Consider the following 19,825-nt stretch of genomic DNA (forward strand, 5'->3'; position numbering starts at 1 on the left):
CCGGTTCACCGGTGATAATTTGGATCGAAAGTTTAACGTGCCGCAGGTAGATGGCGGCAGGGTCCTCCCGGGTCTAGCGTGGCCCTGTCTCGCCAGTTGCCAACTGGCTTAATATAGGAACGCGGGTCAAACGGCGTGGAGCTTCCCGGCCGCGAACTCGCTGCAACCGAGTTAGGAGACAGACGCCTTATCCACTAGGCCACGGGGAGGACTTATCATCGTATGTTAAATTCCAACGAGCCAATCACTTTGAAATAATATTCCAACAGCCTATGCAATGTGCAATAGCAACCTTTCTTTACAAACCATCCCTGCATTTATCCTCCACTCCCCATTCTGCCATTATGTGTGGTGAAAGACTTGTCTTCTCACCAGTGTTCCAAAAATTTGTTCCTTCGGGTGGGAAACAACATTCAAATGAATATCACTTTTCGCCCTCATCTCCGATTTTTAAGACGGTCCCATTTTCCAGTCCCAATTTTATCGACATAAAGTATTTGCGTTGATACTCGTTTCACTTTCCGCATTATACCAGTCTTGTACAGGTATCAATTCATGGTTAATTGATCTTTTTCACTCTCTTTGGGCCTTGTCTGACCGGCAATTTTCCGCGCTCATCCCCTTTCTGGTGAGCAATTTTCCCCTCTGACACCCAAGCCAAAATAAATTTTTGGGACGCGGCTGCTCCTCATCCAATTCCACGCCCCATGGCGCCGGTCGCCCACTCACAGGAAGATGCTGTCCAGGTTGCCGTCCTGCTCCACGCACTTCATCACGTGCTCCAGCATCTTGGTGCCGATGCCGAGGTTGCGGTAGGGCGCCAGGCAGCCGAGCGTCATGATGTACAACTTGCGCTTGCCGTCGATCACGTCCACGCGGCAGCACACGGCGCCCACCATGATGTCGTTAAAGTACGCTGGAAGAGCGGGGCGGGAGACAGGGGTGTCAGGCGCCCACGCTTAACTGACGGTAAAATAACTACACGCATAGTTCTCTGAGTGTAAAGAGGTCTAGTCTATGGTACACACTATACAATATACATACATGTTCCTAAATCCTACGATATGGTGCAATATCGATCGATCAAAGTTGGTATGTCTGTGATCGATAAACGGTAGTTGTTTGGCCAACCCAACTGAAAACTGGTATCAGCTCACCTAGTTTGGCCAGCTCTCCCGAGTGGAGGACATCCTTGTAGAACTTCTCATTGTATGAGACGGGGAACACCACCTGGTTCAGCCGCTTCAGCTGTTTGATGTTGTGCTGCGTGACGTCGCCGAGCTCTATCCGACTTCTGGGGAAACAACGACCGGTCTCGGAGGTTAGGTAGACTGCTAGCGGGACACCACACCGGTCTTCGTAGGTCAACCCGGAGACTCATTATACGCGCGAGCTCAATCAGACTCGCGTTCAATTTCTAGTCCTGATTGGTTCATTCACGGTTCAGGGATTCCTTAATTTATTAGAAGTCAATACTAAGCACTATATGTCCCAGGCAAATGACAGAAGCATTCATAGAAGAATGAACCGGCACTCGACAGCCGGCGGTTTATTTAATGGTGTTATGGCTCAAACTATTCGGAACAGTGAACTAACCAGGGAATGAGTTGAACGTAGACATATACACATGCACGACAAAGACAGCAGGATTGAGTAGTAATAGACAAATATATATATTGAGACGGGTTACACAGCACATTGGGTGGACGCGTTTCGTCTAAATGACTTTTTCGACACCCTCTCGGAAATTAAAACAATACAAACACACAAGAATAAAACTAGCACAGCAGTCTCACACTCTGTTGAAATACAGCATGCTAAGAATGCGCATTACTACAAATGATAACCTTCGATAAAAACTATTTGTCGGTACACAGCTACTGTTACATAATCATCGACGAGAATAAAAATAGCACACTTATAACGACTCGAACGGTAAGTTTTTTAAGTCAAGTTTTTAATGTTTAAATAAACCCGCAGTTTAAATAAACAGCAGGATAGTTTAAACACAACGTTACAAGAAATAGGTATCTGTCCTGTCTTTTGAAGAAATATCGTGTCAAGCATACAAACAAACATCATGCCTGTTTACCTTGTCATGATTATTTGCTATTTGTTCCTAGTCTTGGAGTATTAGTTCAGGAGTTCCATGGAAAGCTGGGTGAACTTGTAAGATTGTTGTTATTCCAAAGACCAGGGTTGCCTGCAAGAGAAAAGGGCTGCACTGTTACGCTGTGGCACACAGCTTAAAAATACATGTTGCACAGCTTGGAGGCACTGTTCAGAGGAACAGTTCTGCCGTCTGAGACACAGTTTTGAGGCATAGGTCACAGACACAGACACAGGTCTGAAATAAATATATGAGACACAGGTCCCAATTCGCACATGCCTGAGACACAGGTCTCAGACACACTTCGGAGACATAGGTTCAGGGCTGCAGAGCCGATGGATTTTCGGCGACTCCGACTCCTACTCCGACTCCGGCTTTCAAAAACCAGCTCCGACTCCGACTCCGACTCCAGGCAGAATTGTCGACTCCGACCGACTCCAACTCCTGACTCCGACTCCGCAGACCTAGCAGGGCTGTGGGGTCGACAGATTTTCGGTGACTCCGACTCCGGCTCAGGTTTCTAAAATCGACTCTGACTCCGGTCACAACTGTCGACTCCGACCGACTCCGACTCCGGCTCCGCAGCCCTGCATAGGTTGGTCTGCTACTCAAGTCCATCAGCATTACAGTGCGATGGCTTTGAGCAGGCCGACTGCCGATTGGCTGACTGACATGTCTGAACCCGAGGCTCTTACTGCATCGGCTCATTGTTTGAGAGAAAACCAGAGTCGGTGAGGGGGAACCGGCTGGTGGCCGTGCATAGCTTTGCGCATACATTTAACTTCGATTTTCAGCCTCTTAATTCTCAATTGTCATAAACATTAACCCGCGCGGGGCTGGGGGGGGGGGTAAATTTTACCCCCCCTCGCGAATTTTTGCGATATCTCAAAAACGGCGGCGCGCAGCGCCGCCAAACTTTCAGTACCTTTTCTTACATCAATTTGACACGTTTCCTGAAAATTTGAGCGAAATCCGTCGGAAAATTTTTGAGAAATTGACGTTTTAGTGACGTCATGTTCGCCATTTTCGCCTCAAAAACGGCAAAAGTTCAAACGCCGCTAACATCTTCATTTGTAAAGGAATCAAGACGTAACAAAAAAGGTTATACGTAATTTTACTTTGTCTATCAAATGGCTATCTCGGTTTTTTGAAAATTTTGGATTTTGGCCTAAATTTTTTCAAAAAACTGACTTTTTTGGGAAAATCATTATAAAATCCAAAATTTTGAGTCTATCGAAAAAACCGGAATATATGTCATAGAAGTGGTCTATGTGCACCTACATACCAAATTTTAGAAGAATCGGTTCAAAAATGTGGGAGTTATTCAAAATTTTATGACGTCACGACACACAATTTTTTTGAAAAATGACTTTTTTGGAAGTTCTAGACCTCGTACGGAAACAAAAATAGCACCATTCGATTTGCCGTGAAAAACTGCATCAGATGACACCTTTTTAGGCCTTAACAACCAACTTCAAAATTTGACCTCACTTGACCTGACCTTGACCTGACCTCAACCTGAAATTCATCCTGAGGTGGTCCATATCACTTATTGAGTGTGCCTATTGAATTCTATGAGTAAAATGACCCATAAAACATGTGTCGCACATGCCCTTTTCTATATTTTGCTTTTTGGTGACCTGACCTGACCTGACCTGACCTGACCTTGACCTTGACCTCTGAATGATATTGTATGCAACGAATATTGTCTTGGTAGCCTAAGAACAAGTTTTGGGCGATCAGTCTCAGTCCATGACTCCATTCTTCGGCAACTACGGTGCAAGGCCGATACTGTAGAAACTTGCAATTTGTACCCTTGACCTGACCTTGACCTTGACCTCAAACTTTAAATTAAGTACATGTTTTTAGTAGTTCGTGATGAGAGCTTTCGATTGGCGTTTGAATTTTCCAAATCGGACCATTAGTTCGGGAGATAACAGGGGGGGTAAAATTTACCCCCCCCCCAGCCCCGCGCGTTCGGCTGGAGACCCCAGCCCCGCGCGGGTTAAAAAAGGAATCTGGAATTGTGTAATCTGAAGGTAGAGGGCAGGGCCATCACAACAAGCTACACTCAGTCACAGTGGGGGCTCTGTCCTCATGAATCCTTCCATTGAAAAGGTTCGGACCAAATCATAAAAAAGACGACTTCCTAGGTACCTATCTCTGAACAAGCATTCAAGCCGAGGAATGGGCTCTCAAAATTTAAGAAAACAATGGAGATGTGAGATAAAAAGAGGAAGGCAAATTATGGGTCGGAAACACGGAGGTCCCCAAGCGTTTTCGTTTTAATTATATGAATCCAATTAGTATCACAACATGCTATAATCCAACTATCTAACATTCCCTGCCAGTAAAATGCAACAGCTTACCATTTAAAGCTGGCAAAATTGACCCCAAAACACCACATATCTCACCCCTCGCAACCGACGCTGACGCCATGCTGGTTACGGCGGATGAACACAATTTATAAACAATCAAGGCTGCAAAAATATCAGATCAGTTGGGCAAACTAGACTTTTGGAATCAAAATATGGAGGCATCAATAATTTGATTCTGGTGGGAGGAGCCATGACCAAATATGGGCATGGAATCAATTTTTTGATTCATTTGGGTACACTTTTGACTTCAAATGAACCGTTACGGTTGAAAAAAGGCCCATGACGGTGAGATTTTTCTTTTAAAAGGTAGAAAAATGTGGTAGGTTTGCAAAAATTGTTACCTTAAAGCTAAGAAATTGTCCCTTTGGCCTTGTGAATGGGAAAAAGACAGAGCCACTGTCCATCACGTAAAAGCTGTTTTGAGGAAATCACACTGTATGTTATTTTTGTATCATGAATCACATACTAACCAATCAGTATTTATGTAAAATGGCAAAATGAAATTTTTAAACCCCTAATTATCATTGTTGTAGTGTTTTTATATTATTTATATGGTTTTTACCTGTTGCTTCAGTTTTTGTATTCTTGACATTTAAAAATTGTGAATTGTTATCAAATGTAGTGAAGGTAAAGTACAACAATGCTATATGTATCAGTTGTGGTGCTGAGGATACCACTAAATGAGAATAATAGCAAGATAAATGCTGTATTCCTGCAAGTCATTGTTGCCTATCTGTTAACATTACCTGTGAATCAAAATAATGATTAGCCAGCTGATGGGGAATCAATATTATGATTATCTGTTTAAAGTGAATCAATTCCTTGATTGCCTTTCACTCCCTATAGAATTCAAATTGTTATGATAGGAGCAATGTTATTTTGCTTAGGAGATAGTTCAAGCATTTCTGTTCAAGATCAGGCATGCTCCTTCTTGAAACACTCTCTTATTTTTATGTGATTGGTAAGTTAGAAATGGTCTGCATTTATGCCCAAAAGGAATCAATCTTTTGATGCCTCCATATTTTGATTCCAAATGTCTAGTTTGCCCAACTGAGATGCGTTTCGCGTGCACAATTTTTTATCGCAGCCAGAAATGACAAACAATACCAAGGTTCTCAAATTGTTATGTCTAAAGCGCGGACAACTTTAAATTTGAGAAAAGCGATTATTACTCGATGAAATTCAAAGAGGTGTCCTAACCTAACCTAACCTAACCTAACCTACTGATTTTTGCCTACCAAGCTTAAAGAAACCTAACCTAACCTACTGAGTTTGCCTACCAGGCATAAAGAGACCTAACCTAACCTAACCTAACCTAACCTAACCTAACCTACTGATTTTTGCCTACCAGGCATTAAGAAACCTAACCTAACCTGACCTAACCTAACCTACTGATTCTTGCCTACCGGGATTCCTAACCTAACCTAACCTAACGTAACCTAACCTACTGATTTTTGCCTACCGGATAAGGAAATAGTTACTTGCAGGAATAGATTGCAGGCAATAGTAAATCAAATATTTTCAGGTTAAGTGGTCATGCATCAGGCTTCAGGCCTTCGGCCTGAAGCCAGATACATAACCATTTAACCTAAAAATATTTGATTTACTATTGCCTGTAATCTCTCCTAAGGCATTGCCTTCGGCACTGCACTGCTTCGCCACGAGTTGGCCACAGACGAAAACATGTACAGTACAGGCGAAGAAATGTTGGACGAAGAATGAAAATATGTACAGACAAAAAAATGCACGGACCAAAAAACGAAAATAAAGAAAATGCACGAACAAAAATATTTACGAACGAGACATTTCTGAAGACTTTTCAGAAAAGTCGCTATCATTCGTCGACAGATCTGGCGCATCTCGTGAGGCGCTTTACCGAAAAAGAAAATTACCGAATTCTCTTCTATTAAAAATTAAAAATACAGAACCGTAATTCCAAAATTATTTGTGTATATCTATCACTTTTTCATAAAAATAGTACTCCCCTCCCCACCCAAAACCCCGGTTTCCCACAGTTCCCCTAGTGTGTTGGGTTTTATGAAGATACTACATTTCTGCGTAATGGTATTTAACAACAATTGACATGTTGACAACAGACCGTCGTGCGGCTCCACCGAGATCGTGGTAAGAATACGATTAGTTAGCTTTTGGTCTTAAAATTATCGATCAGATAACTGGAAACCACATTATACTTACTAAACATGAGTTTCTCTATAGAATGATGTCTATATTATAGGGATTAACTAATTTTGAAGCGGGGACCTCCATGTGTACCGCCAAATTATGTGGTCCTATACCAAGCACAGACAGCCCAGAAATAAATACAATAATAACAACACCACCCACCTATCTTTATCCCATCAGCAGCAAAACAACACCGCGCGCGGCCTCCACAGCCCCAAGCAAACATTTTTTTACCGCAGCCACACTTATGTCTTGTCTGCGCTGGTATTGTAACATTATTTTAGAGCTGTGTTTTGTGAGCTTTTTTTTCGCAAAATGAATTATTCGTTTAATAATACTTAAACAGAATTGATGCCAGTAAGAGTTCACAACATTTTTTGATAAAATCATGGACAAAATTAATCAAAATATTTAAATGTTTTGCAGAACATTTTCTCTCTATAAGCGGCCTACTCAAGCCTGACGTTGGCCTCACAGTATATCAAGGCCCTATATCAGGGGCGTAACTTTGTATACTTTTGGGGAGGCAGGTGCCCCCCCCCCAACTTGAAATTCTGCCACCCCAACATTCCGTTTGCCCCCCCAACCTTGGTGGGCGCCCCTTGGCCTGAAAGGCGCCCTCACGGGCCAGCGGCGTCATAGGAGCGCGGGCGCCATCTTTCAAGGGGGCGCCATCGCCTATGAAAATGGGATGCGTGAGAGGGAAACCTCTGAGACCGTGGGGCGCCTGCATGCGAAAGGGGGGCGCCCATGAAGTCCTCAGGGGCGCCTCAATGCAAAACACGGGCGCCTGAGATGGTCACAGGGGCGCCTGCATGCGAAAGAGGGGCACCTTATTGGCCTCTGAGGCCCTTCGGGGTGCCTCTGAGGTCTATAGTTTAGGGGCGCCCACATGCAAAAGGGGCGCCCATTAAGGCCATAATGGCGCCCCAATATGAAAGAGGGGAGACTGCATGCCAAATTGGGGCGCCTCCGAGGCCCATAGAAAGAGGAGCTCCTTTGAAGCCCAAAGGGGCTCCTCAATGGGAATAAGGGACGCCTGTGAGGTCTATAGGGGCGCCTCTGATGCCCATATCGAGAGAGTCGTTTGTGTAACGTTCCTCAGGGCTGGTGCGCCGCTTGCGGGAAGTAAATACTTAGCTAAATAGCGTGCCACATTGGTCAAAAAGCGCCCCTCGAGCCAAAGTGGTGCCCCTCTGACAACACGCACGTCTTACGTCATCTGTTTTGCTAATAACTAATGCCCCCGCACGCAGAGCGGCGCCCCATCCGTTTATTAATGTGACCCTTCAGGTGGATGAAGCGCCCCTCTGGCCAATACCTTATCATTGTTGCTAGAACAGCGCCCCTAGTCCGTAGACTGCCCCATTGCAATTGGCTCCTGAAGGTGCCAGTTTTGGCGCCCCTCTGCACTGAGTAATGAAATGTATGTGGCCTACCAACTCTTAACCCTCGCCGGCACAGCGGGGGGTTGATGCACCCCCCCCCTAAGGTTTTTCGCGAATAACTCGCGTAAAAAGCGGCCGATCGCGACGAAACTTTCAGTACCCTCGCATTGATCAATTTTACACCTACCCTGAAAATTTCATGACCCTGACCCCAATGACCTTTGACCTGTGACCTCTTTTCTGTGACCATGTTTGGCCGAAATCGCGGTTCGGCGCATGTCGGCTCGCATTAGCCGCGCGTTTGCAAGCTTTTCGTGGTTTCAAACGTTCAAACATGTGATTTGATGTTGCTCCCATGCATTAGGGTGGGTGTCAAGGTCACCTGAAGGTCAGGTCAGGTCATTGACCTTTGGTGACCTCGGGTGACCTCGGTTCACTTTTTCGAGTTTTAAATGTTTCTAGGCTAGTTTTTTGAGCTGAATTCGAATTTAGCAACCATTTGAACATTTACGAAGTGGTTTTGGTGCCTTCGTAACATGTTACGAAGCTGTCCGAGGCGGTTGACACGTATTACGAATACCCGTCACAGCCCCTACCGGTTGACCTGACCTGACCTGACCCGACCTGGTCTAAATGCTTAAAGACATCATCTCTGATCAAAACTAACACGATATTCGTGATCAGCACCCCGGAAAACCACATAGCAGCCACACTTTACGACTTTCTAACAGGTCCCGATTTTCCCGGTTTTCGGGTCATTGACCTGACCTGGAAGGTCACCCGATGACCTAGGACCTTAAAATTGGGTATCATCGGCTTCCTCTCGTGACGGGCAACACGCTCGTTTTTTTCCGCGAAGCTCTAGCTCGATCAGGGGCCAAACGCGAGGGGGGGTCGTACCAACCCCCCCCCCCCTTGTGCCGTCGAAGGACTCAAAATGGCCTGTGCCGGCGAGGGTTAAGGGCGCTCCTTGAGTCATCACGCTCCTCGGGGAGGGGGGGGGGCTAGAGGGCCTAGATGCCATAGCACGCTAGTAGTGTTATGGCATCCCTGCTGCTAAAACGGCACACTTCGCTAGGTTAGCGCCTCAACGGTTCATACAAGCGCCCCTCAAGCCGAAATTAGCGCTCCTCTGACTTACATAATTTCCTTGCTAAGTACGACGCCCCTCGCTGAGCTGGCGCCCCACCATTTTATCAACGCGCCCCTTTAGCCACATGAAGCGCTCCTCTGGTCAATGCGGTCAATACCTTATGTCATCACTGCAGCTAGAGCGGCGCCCCTATTTCGGTGGCTGTTCCATCGGTTCCTGAAGGCACCCCTCGAGACAGTTTGGAGGCCCATCTGCAGTGAGTATTAACCCGCGACCTGGTGGGGGGGGGGCTATTTTTTGCCCCCCCCCCCCCCTCCAGACTTTTCGATATATCTCCAGAACCGCTGCACCGTAGGGATATTTCCGATCTAGCCTGTCTTAAGTCCCAGAACCGACTTTTCATTTCAATCATTCTTTCGACTTCATTTAGCGTAAAATTGTCTGAATTTTCACGTTATGTATCTCATTCTACCTAAAATAATATTTTTGAGCACAAAAAATGAGCCCAAAGTCAGGCCTTGCTTACCTCACACGCCGGGTGAAATTGAATGCTAAAAACTAATACTCGTTTATGGGGCTGATAACTCGAAAACAATCATTTCCAGCATTATAAATCGCATATGGTCAAAAAACTACATCGTTTCGGATTATGCAGAGGCATTTCAATAACATATTTATCAAATTTTGAGACTCACACCGCCAAGTTTAAAATATGCTGTAAACGGGATTTAGCTCAGCAGTACGATTTGGAAAAACATAGAAAATCAACAACTTTCGACAACAGTTGACACTTTAATTCTTATACCATTCGATTTGTCGCAGAATTCTGGTTCGGGAACATATTCAAACTTTTGCTACTTTTTGCTCCTCTCGGAGTAAAGCGGTCTATAGTATCGAGAACGGTACTACGGCGGCGCCCGGCTCAGAGCGATGAGGAGCATGCAGGCTACCGCGCGTTTGACCCCTGACCTGACCTTTCATGACGTCACATATTTGACGTCATACCGTTCAGCCAATGAACGACGGCACTTACTCTTGAAATGCATCCTATAGGATTACTCCTCCACCTGATATGACTGAACAACTGAATTTCGTCTGAATGCCAGCCCGACGAATATTGATAAGGGTGATATGCAAAGGTGGATATCAACTGCTCGAAATTGTTAATCGGAAATGACTCATCCATTTTGGCTGGCATATCAGCTATTGATTTATTACCAATACGTGCTTATTTTCTATATTTTAAATTAACGGTATTGCTTATAGCCGTAAGATAACAGTTCATCTTGTTGAAATTTTCTGTCACAGTAAATCGATAACGCGGTTTTGCGACGATCTTTATGCCTGATTTAATGTGCTTACCCTTTCCATCTTTCCATTTTTTTCGTGGCAGACGGTTGTTGAAATATTGATCAGTACTGAATTACTGATATGTTAGCTGCATTACCTAAATGGTCTGGATTAACGACGGTGTGAATCAGGGCCTTGTTTCGCCGGTGATAGCAGCACGCTGCTTTTACACGCGTGAAATTGGGTTTCCATGGAAACATCAACAGGCCCATTGCTCCAACACTACCACAAGTGTGACGTCAGCTCGCGCAATTTGATAGCAGCGTGGTAGCAGCATGCCGTGAAACACCGCCCAGGTAGGTATTCAGAACACTCGGAGGATGTGCTCATCTTAACAGCCGTAGAGAGATTACTTGTGATGTTAGCATGGACTGTAATAGTACGTTCTAGGCTTATTTAACCCGCGCCCTGCTGGGGGGGGGTGTTTGAACACCCCCCCTTGTGGTTTTTTGCGAATATCTCAAAAACGGCGGCGCGGAGCGCCGCCGTTTTTGGTACACCTTATCATACATCAATTCTACACATGTTGTGAAAATTTCAGACCAAGGTCATTCAAGGTCAGGTCACCAGGTCACTTGAAGTGACCTCACCTCATAAAAACTTTCAATGTCTGTCATAGCTACACCGAGTGACCGATCGCTTTGAAACTTTCAGCGATTGCTGAAAGCAATAGCATGTACAAAATGTATATCTCAGAATTTTGATATCGATGACCTAAGGTCAGGTCAATTTTGCGACCTCCCCATTATAAGTCAATGGGAGAAAATTGAAATGCGCCTCTTTTGGATGAAAGACATTATAAACACTCCCAAACACCGAATTACAAGTGGTTTAGACACACTGAACTTGAAAATGGTGTCCGTGACCCTTGTTTATGCCCTGAGGTCATCTTAGGTCACGAATGGTATCTAACAGTTTTTCGCAAATAACTTTTGATAGAGGCATGCTAGAGCGATGAAAACGCCTTAGATGTGTTCAGCTCGACGATACGGATCGACTGATATGCAACATGACCCTTTCCGGTCAGGTCATGACCTTGACCTGAGGTCAAATTTTCAAGTTGACCTTTCAAGGTCAAGTCATAGTTCATTCGATGCGTCTTGACGAGAGGAACACGATGCCGGTAAAAGTAAGCTCGTACAAGGCTTGGGTCAAAAGTTATTGCAGAAAAACTGTTTTCGAAAAAATCGGCTATTTTTGCAGTTTTTGCCCCCTGCAGGCAAAACCGTTGACGTTAGGTCAAATCTGAGAGAATTACTCAGAAAGGGCGTTAATAGGGCTATCGAATGCGCTTTTCCGCGGCGCTGTAGCTCTATTGGTTCCCGAGTTATGCGTTGGCTTCTTGGAAATTTTCGACATTCGACCTGGAAATCGGCGAAATTTTGCCTTCAATGACCTCTGGTGACCTGACCTTTGACCTGACCAAAAAATTGACCGAAGTGATTTCGTCATTATTTTTGACGCTCTTTCGAACGCCGCCTTCCGCGTATCGCTACGTGGCCCAGGAGCCGAGTTACAAGGGGGGGGTGTTCAAACACCCCCCCCCCCCAGCAGGGCGTGGAAATCCAGGACCCCCAGCAGGGCGCGGGTTAAAACTAAAAATGCGTTATATTTCATAGCACTTACTTTTATACAACATTTGAGGGCACTACAAGCCTGCACCCTTCACCCAGGAATAAAGACAGGCTAAATCGGAAAAATCCCCACAGTGCGCTGCGCCGATCGTCACCAAACTTTCAGTAACCTCCAGGACATCAATTTTACACATTGTGACCAAATTTTTTTCCAAAGGCTATGATAGGTTGGCCGGAAATGACGTCAGAGTGACGTCATGTTCTGCCGTTTTCGACCCAAAAAAGGGTTTCGCGGGAAGAGCTGTCAGGCCTATAGCTTTGCAAATACAGAAAAATGATAGACATAAAAGCTGTAGAATCAACAGGGCTACAAAACTGCTATCTCGGATTTTTTAAATTTTTGGATTTTGACCCCCAAAAATCAAAAAATATTTTTTTTGGATATAATAATCGAAAAATCCAAAAAGTTTTTTGAATTTCGCAAAAACCGGAATATATGTGATAGTCCTTACCGCCTTCCATCCACATACCAAATTTGAGATTGATACCTCTTTTTTGGCGAAGTTATAGCGAAAAAACTGTTCAAAATTGATGACGTCAAATTTTCAAACTCAATTTTTAGCAATTCTAGACCCCGTAGCGCAAAAAAAGACCACCATTAGACTCCCCGTGACGAGCTGCATCGAATCAATACCCACTTTATGCAAAACTATCAACTTAAAAATTTGACCTTTTTTGGCCTGACCTTGACCTGACCTTGACCTGAACTTCACTAGAAAGTGACCTAAGCCGTACCTGATAGTCTTATAACCAACACCATTGAGTTGAAAATGAAAAATTGGCCATAAAACATGCATCACACAACCCTAGTAAAGTTGGGCTCATGTGACCTGACCTGTGACCCTTGGTGACCTGACCTGTGACCTGACCTGGTATTGTCAGTGACCTCTAATAGCAACATATCCACTAGGCAACTGACGCCCTATCGCTGATTCTCGACAAAATGCGTTTTCCTCGGTGTTATAGCGCATTCCCTAGAAGACCCGTGAACGGTGAAACATTCCATCTTTGACCTGACCTGTGACGTCATCGGTGACCCCGAGGTCAATGAAATTTGGTTTCCCTCGACAAATTTGACAGGCCTTTCGAACGCCGTTTCAATTTTGTGGATCCGTCCAGTAGTTTCGGAGATATGAGGGGGGGGGCAAAAAATAGCCCCCCCCCCCCACCAGGTCGCGTTATAAACAGACCCCACCAGGGCGCGGGTTAAAATTGATGTGGTTAAGAATGGCGCCCTCTGCACGGTGTCGCACCGATTCTAAAGGGCGCCCCTTGAGTCCATGTAATCGTCCCACAGGGCCTTGTGTGTTATGGTATCCCTGCTGTTAACCCGCGCCCCACTGGGGGGCTATTTATAGCCCCCCCTCCCGTTTTTCTGCAATCACTTCCAAACCGCTTGACGTATCGACGCCAAACGTTCAGTACCTTCGGCTGGATCAATTTGACACCTTGTGTCAAAATTTGACCTTCGTACCTACCATAGGTCGGCCGGAAATGACGTCAGAGTGACGTCATGTTCGGCCGATTTCGACGCAAAACATTGAACCACGGCAATCGCTCCCAAGAGCTCAGTTTTTAAGCTAGATCCAATTTCTTTGCATGAGAGGACTCAGAATAAACTGCGCTATCAAATTGCTATCTCGGATTTTCGAAATTTTGAAAATTTCGAAAATTTTATATAATAAAATTCAAAATTTACATTTTTACATTTAAAAAAAAAAAAGTTTTTGACTTTCCGAAAAAAAAAACGGAATATATGTGATAGAACGCATTATTATGACTAACTCTAGCAAGTTTTAGCTAAATATCTTCAAAAAGGGCCAAGTTATACGCATTATTGCAAAAAAATAACAATTATTAATTTTTCAAATCAATTTTTTTAGCACGAATTTGACATCGTACGCCAATATAATTAGCACCATCGTGTTCCTGAGCTCAAACTGCATCCAATAGACACCTTTTTTGTTGAAAAATTTTAACTTCAAAATTTGACCTTTTTTGACCTGAAAGTGACCTGACCTAAGCTAAATTTGACTCAAAATGACCTCGAATGACACAGACGACATCAAATTCGAAATGTTTGGCCTAAATAGACCATAAAACATGTGTCACGTGACCGACGCATGATATAATATTTTCGTGACCTGTGATGACCTGATCTTGACCTGAAAATCAAAGTACACGTTTTGTACCCTCAGAGTATCTAGAGCATCTGTTCACGAGTGTGTGAACCAAAAATGAGCCTGATCTGACTTGTAAGACGGCGGCCAGAGCCCAAAACGTGAAGAAGCCAAAATGCTAATAATTTTTACTTTGACCTGACCTGTGACGTCATCGGTGACCTCGAGGTCAATGAAATTAGGTTTCGCTCGACAGTTTTTTCCGGGGCTATCAGACGCCGTTTGAATTTTGACGATCGGCCCAGTAGTTTCGGAGTTAGGAGGGGGGGGCTATGAATAGCCCCCCCCCCCAGTAGGGCGTGTTATACGCAGACCCCAGTGGGGCGCGGGTTAAAGCGCCACTCTTGCTTGGCATAGCGTCCCAACGGTTCAAAAAAGCACCAATCGAGCCAATGTTAGAGCTCCTCTGACTATACTGGTATCCTACGTCATCTCTTTTGCTAATTACGGCTCCCTTCGACCGAAAGGGCAGTGTATCAAGTCTCAACAAATCGATGTAGGACTCTAGTTTTTATGAACAAAATAGTGCATTTTAGTGCTATTTTGAAAATGTATCGGTTTTGTGACCTTGTGACATGACCTTAGGTCACTGGAAGCTAAAAGTTCCAGGTCAAGTGACAAATAGATCCCCCAAGTTGTATCTGAAATTTGGTAGCGATACGTGCCATAGCTAATTACGGCCATAGCTAATTACGTGCCATAGCTAATATTTTGCTAATTACGGGGCTTCGACCGAAAGGGCAGTGCCTCAAGCCTCAACAGTTAATCAACTTGCCCCTGGTGCCAGTTGAGGCGTCCCGTGGTTCACACCTCATGTCATTGTTGACTTGTTGCTAGAACAGAGACCCTTATTCAAGAAGGAGAGCTTTCCCATTGGTTCTTGAAGACGCCCCTTCAGACTATTTTGACGCCCATCTTTAGAACGTAATGACATTTATGTGACATTACTCTTGGCAGCATCGTGTTCCTCTCGTCGAGACGCGTCGAATGAACTATTTGTTGACTTTGAAATGTCATTTTGAAAATTTGACCTCAGGTCAAGGTCATAACCTGACCGAAAAGGGTCATGTTGCATATCAGTCGATCCGTATCGTCGAGCTGAATACATCTGACATGTTTTCATCGCTCTAGCACGTCTTTATCAAAAGTTATAGCAAAAAAACTGGTGGTGACCGTTCATGACCTGAGATGACCTCAGGGGCATACAGAGGGGTCACAGATGCATTTTCCGATTCAGTGTGTCATGTTTACCTATGTACCGATGTTTGAGAGGGTTCTGAATACTATTCGTCCAAAAAAGGCGCATTTCAATTTTCTCCCATTGACTTATAATGGAGTGGTCGCAAAATTGACCTGACCTTAGGTCACCGATATCAAAATTCCGAGATATACGTTTTGTACATACTGCTACTCTTATCAATCACTGAAAGTTTCAAGGCGATCGTTTAGTCGGTGTAGCTATGACGAGGATTGCAACTTTTTTCTGAGGTGAGGTCTTTTGACGTGACCTGGTGACCTGACCTTGAGAGCCCTGGGTCTAAAATTTGCACAACATGTGTAAAAAGGATGCATGAACAGGTGTGCCAAAAACAGCGGCGCTCCACGCCGCCGTTTTTGAGATATCTGCGAAAAACCGTATGAGAGGTGTTCAAACACCCCCGGGCCCGGCGTGGGCCCCCGGGGGGGGGAAATTTTATTTTGTCGATGAGGGCAAATTTTTGCCACTGGCTTGCTTCCAGAACACGTGCGGAAAAGATGCAGTCTGAAGTGTGTTCTTAACTTAACCCTCGCACGACCAGGCCATTTCTCATAACACGAACGACCAGGGGGGGGGTTGTTACGACCCCCCCTGGCGTTTCGAAACGGAAGGTCGTAGAGCTTAGCGGAAAAAACCAACGGATTGCTCTCAACGAGATCTCGCGATTGGTGGTATATTATTTGGTCCTAGGTCAACATTTGACCTACTTTTGACCGGTCAAAGGTCAAATTTTCGGAAAAATAGACTTTTTTTTTAACTTTCGGCGGCGATTGCGGCAAACGGTGGGAGATATCGACTTGAAACCTTCACTATCGTGTTCCTTGATCAATTCTCTATCGTTTGGTATGTATTTCGTTTCCCTAGCTCTAAAAATGGCGCGTTGGGAGCGCCGGAAGTCGGCAAGGTCACAGTCGGCGGCAGAAATTCGAAAAATCAAAATTTAAATTTTTGAAATCTGATTGTATTTTTGGATTTGGGAGGTCCATTTGCTCCCTATAGAAGCTAATATTGCTGCATATTCCCATTGAGGTGACAAGAATTAGCAAAATAGTGGTTCGGGCGCTTTTCAAAAATAGTACCGGACGCTGTTCCTCTTGTGACGTCATAGCTCCGTGACCTGACCTGACCCGGTCAAATTTCTTATACCATATGATAGCCAATACTTGCCCCAACATGCATGGGAAGTTTCATCACGATCCATCAACCGATGTCCGTACCACCGGCAGGAAACCTCGGGCGTTGGCACTCAGTTTGTGAAAATCCGGCCGGAGGCTGTACCTCTTATGACATCATAACTCCGTGACCTGACATGACCCGATCAATTTTTTTTTCGGCAAAAGATGCGCAAAGGTTGCCCCAGAGGGTATTGAAAATTTCAGCCCGCTACGACAAGCCGTTTAGCGTCCACTTCGAAAAAACCTCAGGGGGGTTGATACAACCCCCCCCCCCCCTAGGCGTTCTAGGGTTAAAAGGGGAGGCGTAAAAACGTCCCTTGCTTCTGCGTGGGGTAAAGTTCTACAGGTTTGCATCTTTCATCTCGCTTTTTCATTAGTTTTTTTTTTGTCATTTCATCAGTTCGTCTCATTTCTTTAGAAGAACTACCATATGCGGTGTGTAATAAGGCGTCACTACCCTGGTCCCCAATTCCACAACCTGCCCCCGCGGTCTCTAGTCCCCAAATTGCTTTCAAAATGTACTTGGTTTCAAAATGAATAATTCCGCGCTTTTGGCGCGCTATTTCAGAAAAAAGCTGCAACACAACGTGCCAAAACACGACGGCACAAAAACAACGTGCTATGGTAAAAATGTGCCCGTAAACTGAAATAAGACTTATTTCTAGACAGTCACGGGGAGGCGCCCCCCTTAAAAAGGCGCCCCTGACAGCGTTGCCCCCCCAACGAAAACCAAAAAGTTACGCCCCTGCCCTATATAGAAGGTATGCTCATTAGGCCGAAGCAGCGATTTCCGTGACGTCACAGGTACGAAGGGTCGGACGGCTGTAATGCAATCCTATGGAAAATGACCCAACTTTAGGGCTCTCCCACATAGCTGCCAACCTCGACACTAAGGTAAAAGTTATATCACATAAAAGCTCGAATCAAGACGAACAAGAAACCTATCTGACGTTTTTACGTATTACTAACGGCTTAGACTCTATTCAAGTATATTCAGAGCTCTGCATTAGCTCACTTTTTCTGCTGTCAATGCCAATACAAATGCCTAGTCGGCGCACGTGCGCTTGTCGAGCGGGGACCACCAGTCGGGCGATTCGGAGCTGCCGCCCAATCAGAACGCCGCAATGCCGTGACGTCATTGGTCGCACATGACACGTTACGGAGATAGGAGGGGTGTTCACGGGCACCGCACACTGCTGCGTGCGGTGTGTGCGGTACGTCCAGCAGGCGTGGGGGTAGGGGATGGGTAGGCGGCTCTGACGTCACGGCTGCGTGCGGTGGACGGTCCGCTGTGGCCAGTCCCGACCGGCCACAGCGGTCGCTGTGTGCGGTGACGCAAGGCTGACGTAGGGACGCAGTGGGCGGAGCTTGTAGGCTGTGTGCGGTCCGACCGCACACAGGGTCCGTGAACAGCCCTAGGGATGAGACCAGGGGTAGCCAGTAACAGTTGGTAGCATTAGGCCAAATGGGCGCTCAAAAACTACTACCCCATAGGGTTTCCATGTTAAATCGACCTTTTTCAAGCGAGCCTCACACGTAAGCTAAAAGATAAAGTGCCAATATTATTGTGGGGAAAGGTAGCCTCAAGCTTCCTCTACAACCTTTTTATCTAGCGTTTTTCGATGCGGAGGTCATACAAGGGCTCCGCCACGGACTTTTGGTTGGGGGGGACGGTCTGGTCTTCGCCCATCGCCCATAGTGTCTCCTCTAAACCTAGGGTACCCCCAAATCCAGTTTTCTCATCGGATTTAGGCCACTTGTTTTTCGTCATAGCCCTGATACGATGATTTTTTAACTAGAAAAATAAAAAATAGAGAAATGGTAGGCCACCTGACCCATGCAATATTACCCAATATTAGATTGTAGTCATTGTACCTTCATCATATTGACACACCAGACAGAAAAAAAAACTTGAAAGACCAGCTTCAATTTTTTAATGGTATCTGGCTCATAGTTTTGCGCTGAATCTGAATCCATTTTTAGCATTTGGCGAAGGTCGGATCAGGTTAGGTGAGATCAACAAGTGCGTGTCCCTCCGGCTAGCCAAAGTAGGTGTCAACCACAGACAGCTTCGTAACATGTTGCATTGGTACCAAAACTACTTCTCAATGTTATATGCTTAATTCGACATCATCTCCAAAAAGTTTCCTAGTAACATGCCTAGCTCGAAAAATTGAACCAAATTCATCTAACGGTAATGACCTTGACCTGATATTCACATGACCTTGACACCTACTAGAATGCATGTGTCTAATTCACGTGACCTTGACACCTACCAGAATGCATGTGTCTACCGTCATTTCACATGTTGGCTCGGTTTTATGACATAACAAGGGACGCCATTTAATTGCGTCCCAGAAAAGCTATTTCTGGCACCTAAAAGCTGACTCGCCCCAAAATTGGTCCTCAGCACCTATTTGGTGGATACCAGCACCAATCATGGAAAATGACCTTAATTAGCTGTTTCTGGCACCTATTCATCGGTACGCCTTACTCTTTTTTCTGAATATGGCACCTAAATGCTGAGCGTAGCACCAATCTAGTAGAAAAATGAACTACTGGCTGGTAGAATCATGTTGTTCTGGTATAATGACCCCTGGAGTCTAGTCTAAAGGTTGCCAGTGCAGCTACACTCTAAGACAGCCCCGTAGTGATCTCAGCATTGTATATGACGTTTAAGTAAGCAAATAATATTGATTTGTTTGAAAAAAACAATGTCAATTAAATATTTAAAAACATTTATTTGTAATGCTTAAAGGGAAACATTTTTGTGAGTAATTGTCTCGATTTTGACCATTAAAACGGGTATTGTATTTTTTGACGTCATCAAATAGCTCCAAAAAAGAAATGTAATGTTTTCATTCCGTTCAAGGCCGCTGAAGAAACGCGGGATCTTGCGTGGGACATTGTCCGTTGTTTGCCGCGCAGAGTTGTGCCGTGGTTGTGCCTTTTTCATCCGTTTCTTACTTATGTCATTTGTGTGCATGAAGCTTTGATTTTGTTTTTGGTTATTGTGTGGCCGGTCAGTCAAACGCCCCTGTAGAAATCGGATGCTGCGTTTGATCGAGATGGAGT

General features: G+C 45.0%; 1 protein-coding gene across 3 annotated transcripts in view; it reads right to left on the bottom strand.

Annotated features, from left to right (window-relative positions):
* Window positions 1–19,825, bottom strand: part of LOC122386905 (probable N-acetyltransferase san) — a 31,216-nt gene that overhangs the window by 1,522 nt on the left and 9,869 nt on the right. For 2 of the 3 annotated variants that reach the window (XM_043376632.1, XM_043376630.1), the window contains exons 2-4: window positions 2,093–2,203; window positions 1,158–1,294; window positions 730–916 (exon numbers count right to left, since the gene is read on the bottom strand). In XM_043376632.1, the coding sequence (XP_043232567.1) occupies window positions 730–916; window positions 1,158–1,294; window positions 2,093–2,100 (332 nt within the window). In that variant the 5' untranslated portion in view covers window positions 2,101–2,203. Of the gene's footprint in view, window positions 1–729; window positions 917–1,157; window positions 1,295–2,092; window positions 2,204–6,834; window positions 6,916–19,825 lie in introns of those variants that run through there. The other variant, XM_043376631.1, reaches the window with a different exon arrangement.

This window comes from Amphibalanus amphitrite, unplaced genomic scaffold (assembly GCF_019059575.1).
Source record: "Amphibalanus amphitrite isolate SeventyFive unplaced genomic scaffold, NRLGWU_Aamphi_draft 000267F_arrow, whole genome shotgun sequence".
Lineage (NCBI taxonomy): Eukaryota > Metazoa > Arthropoda > Thecostraca > Balanomorpha > Balanidae > Amphibalanus > Amphibalanus amphitrite.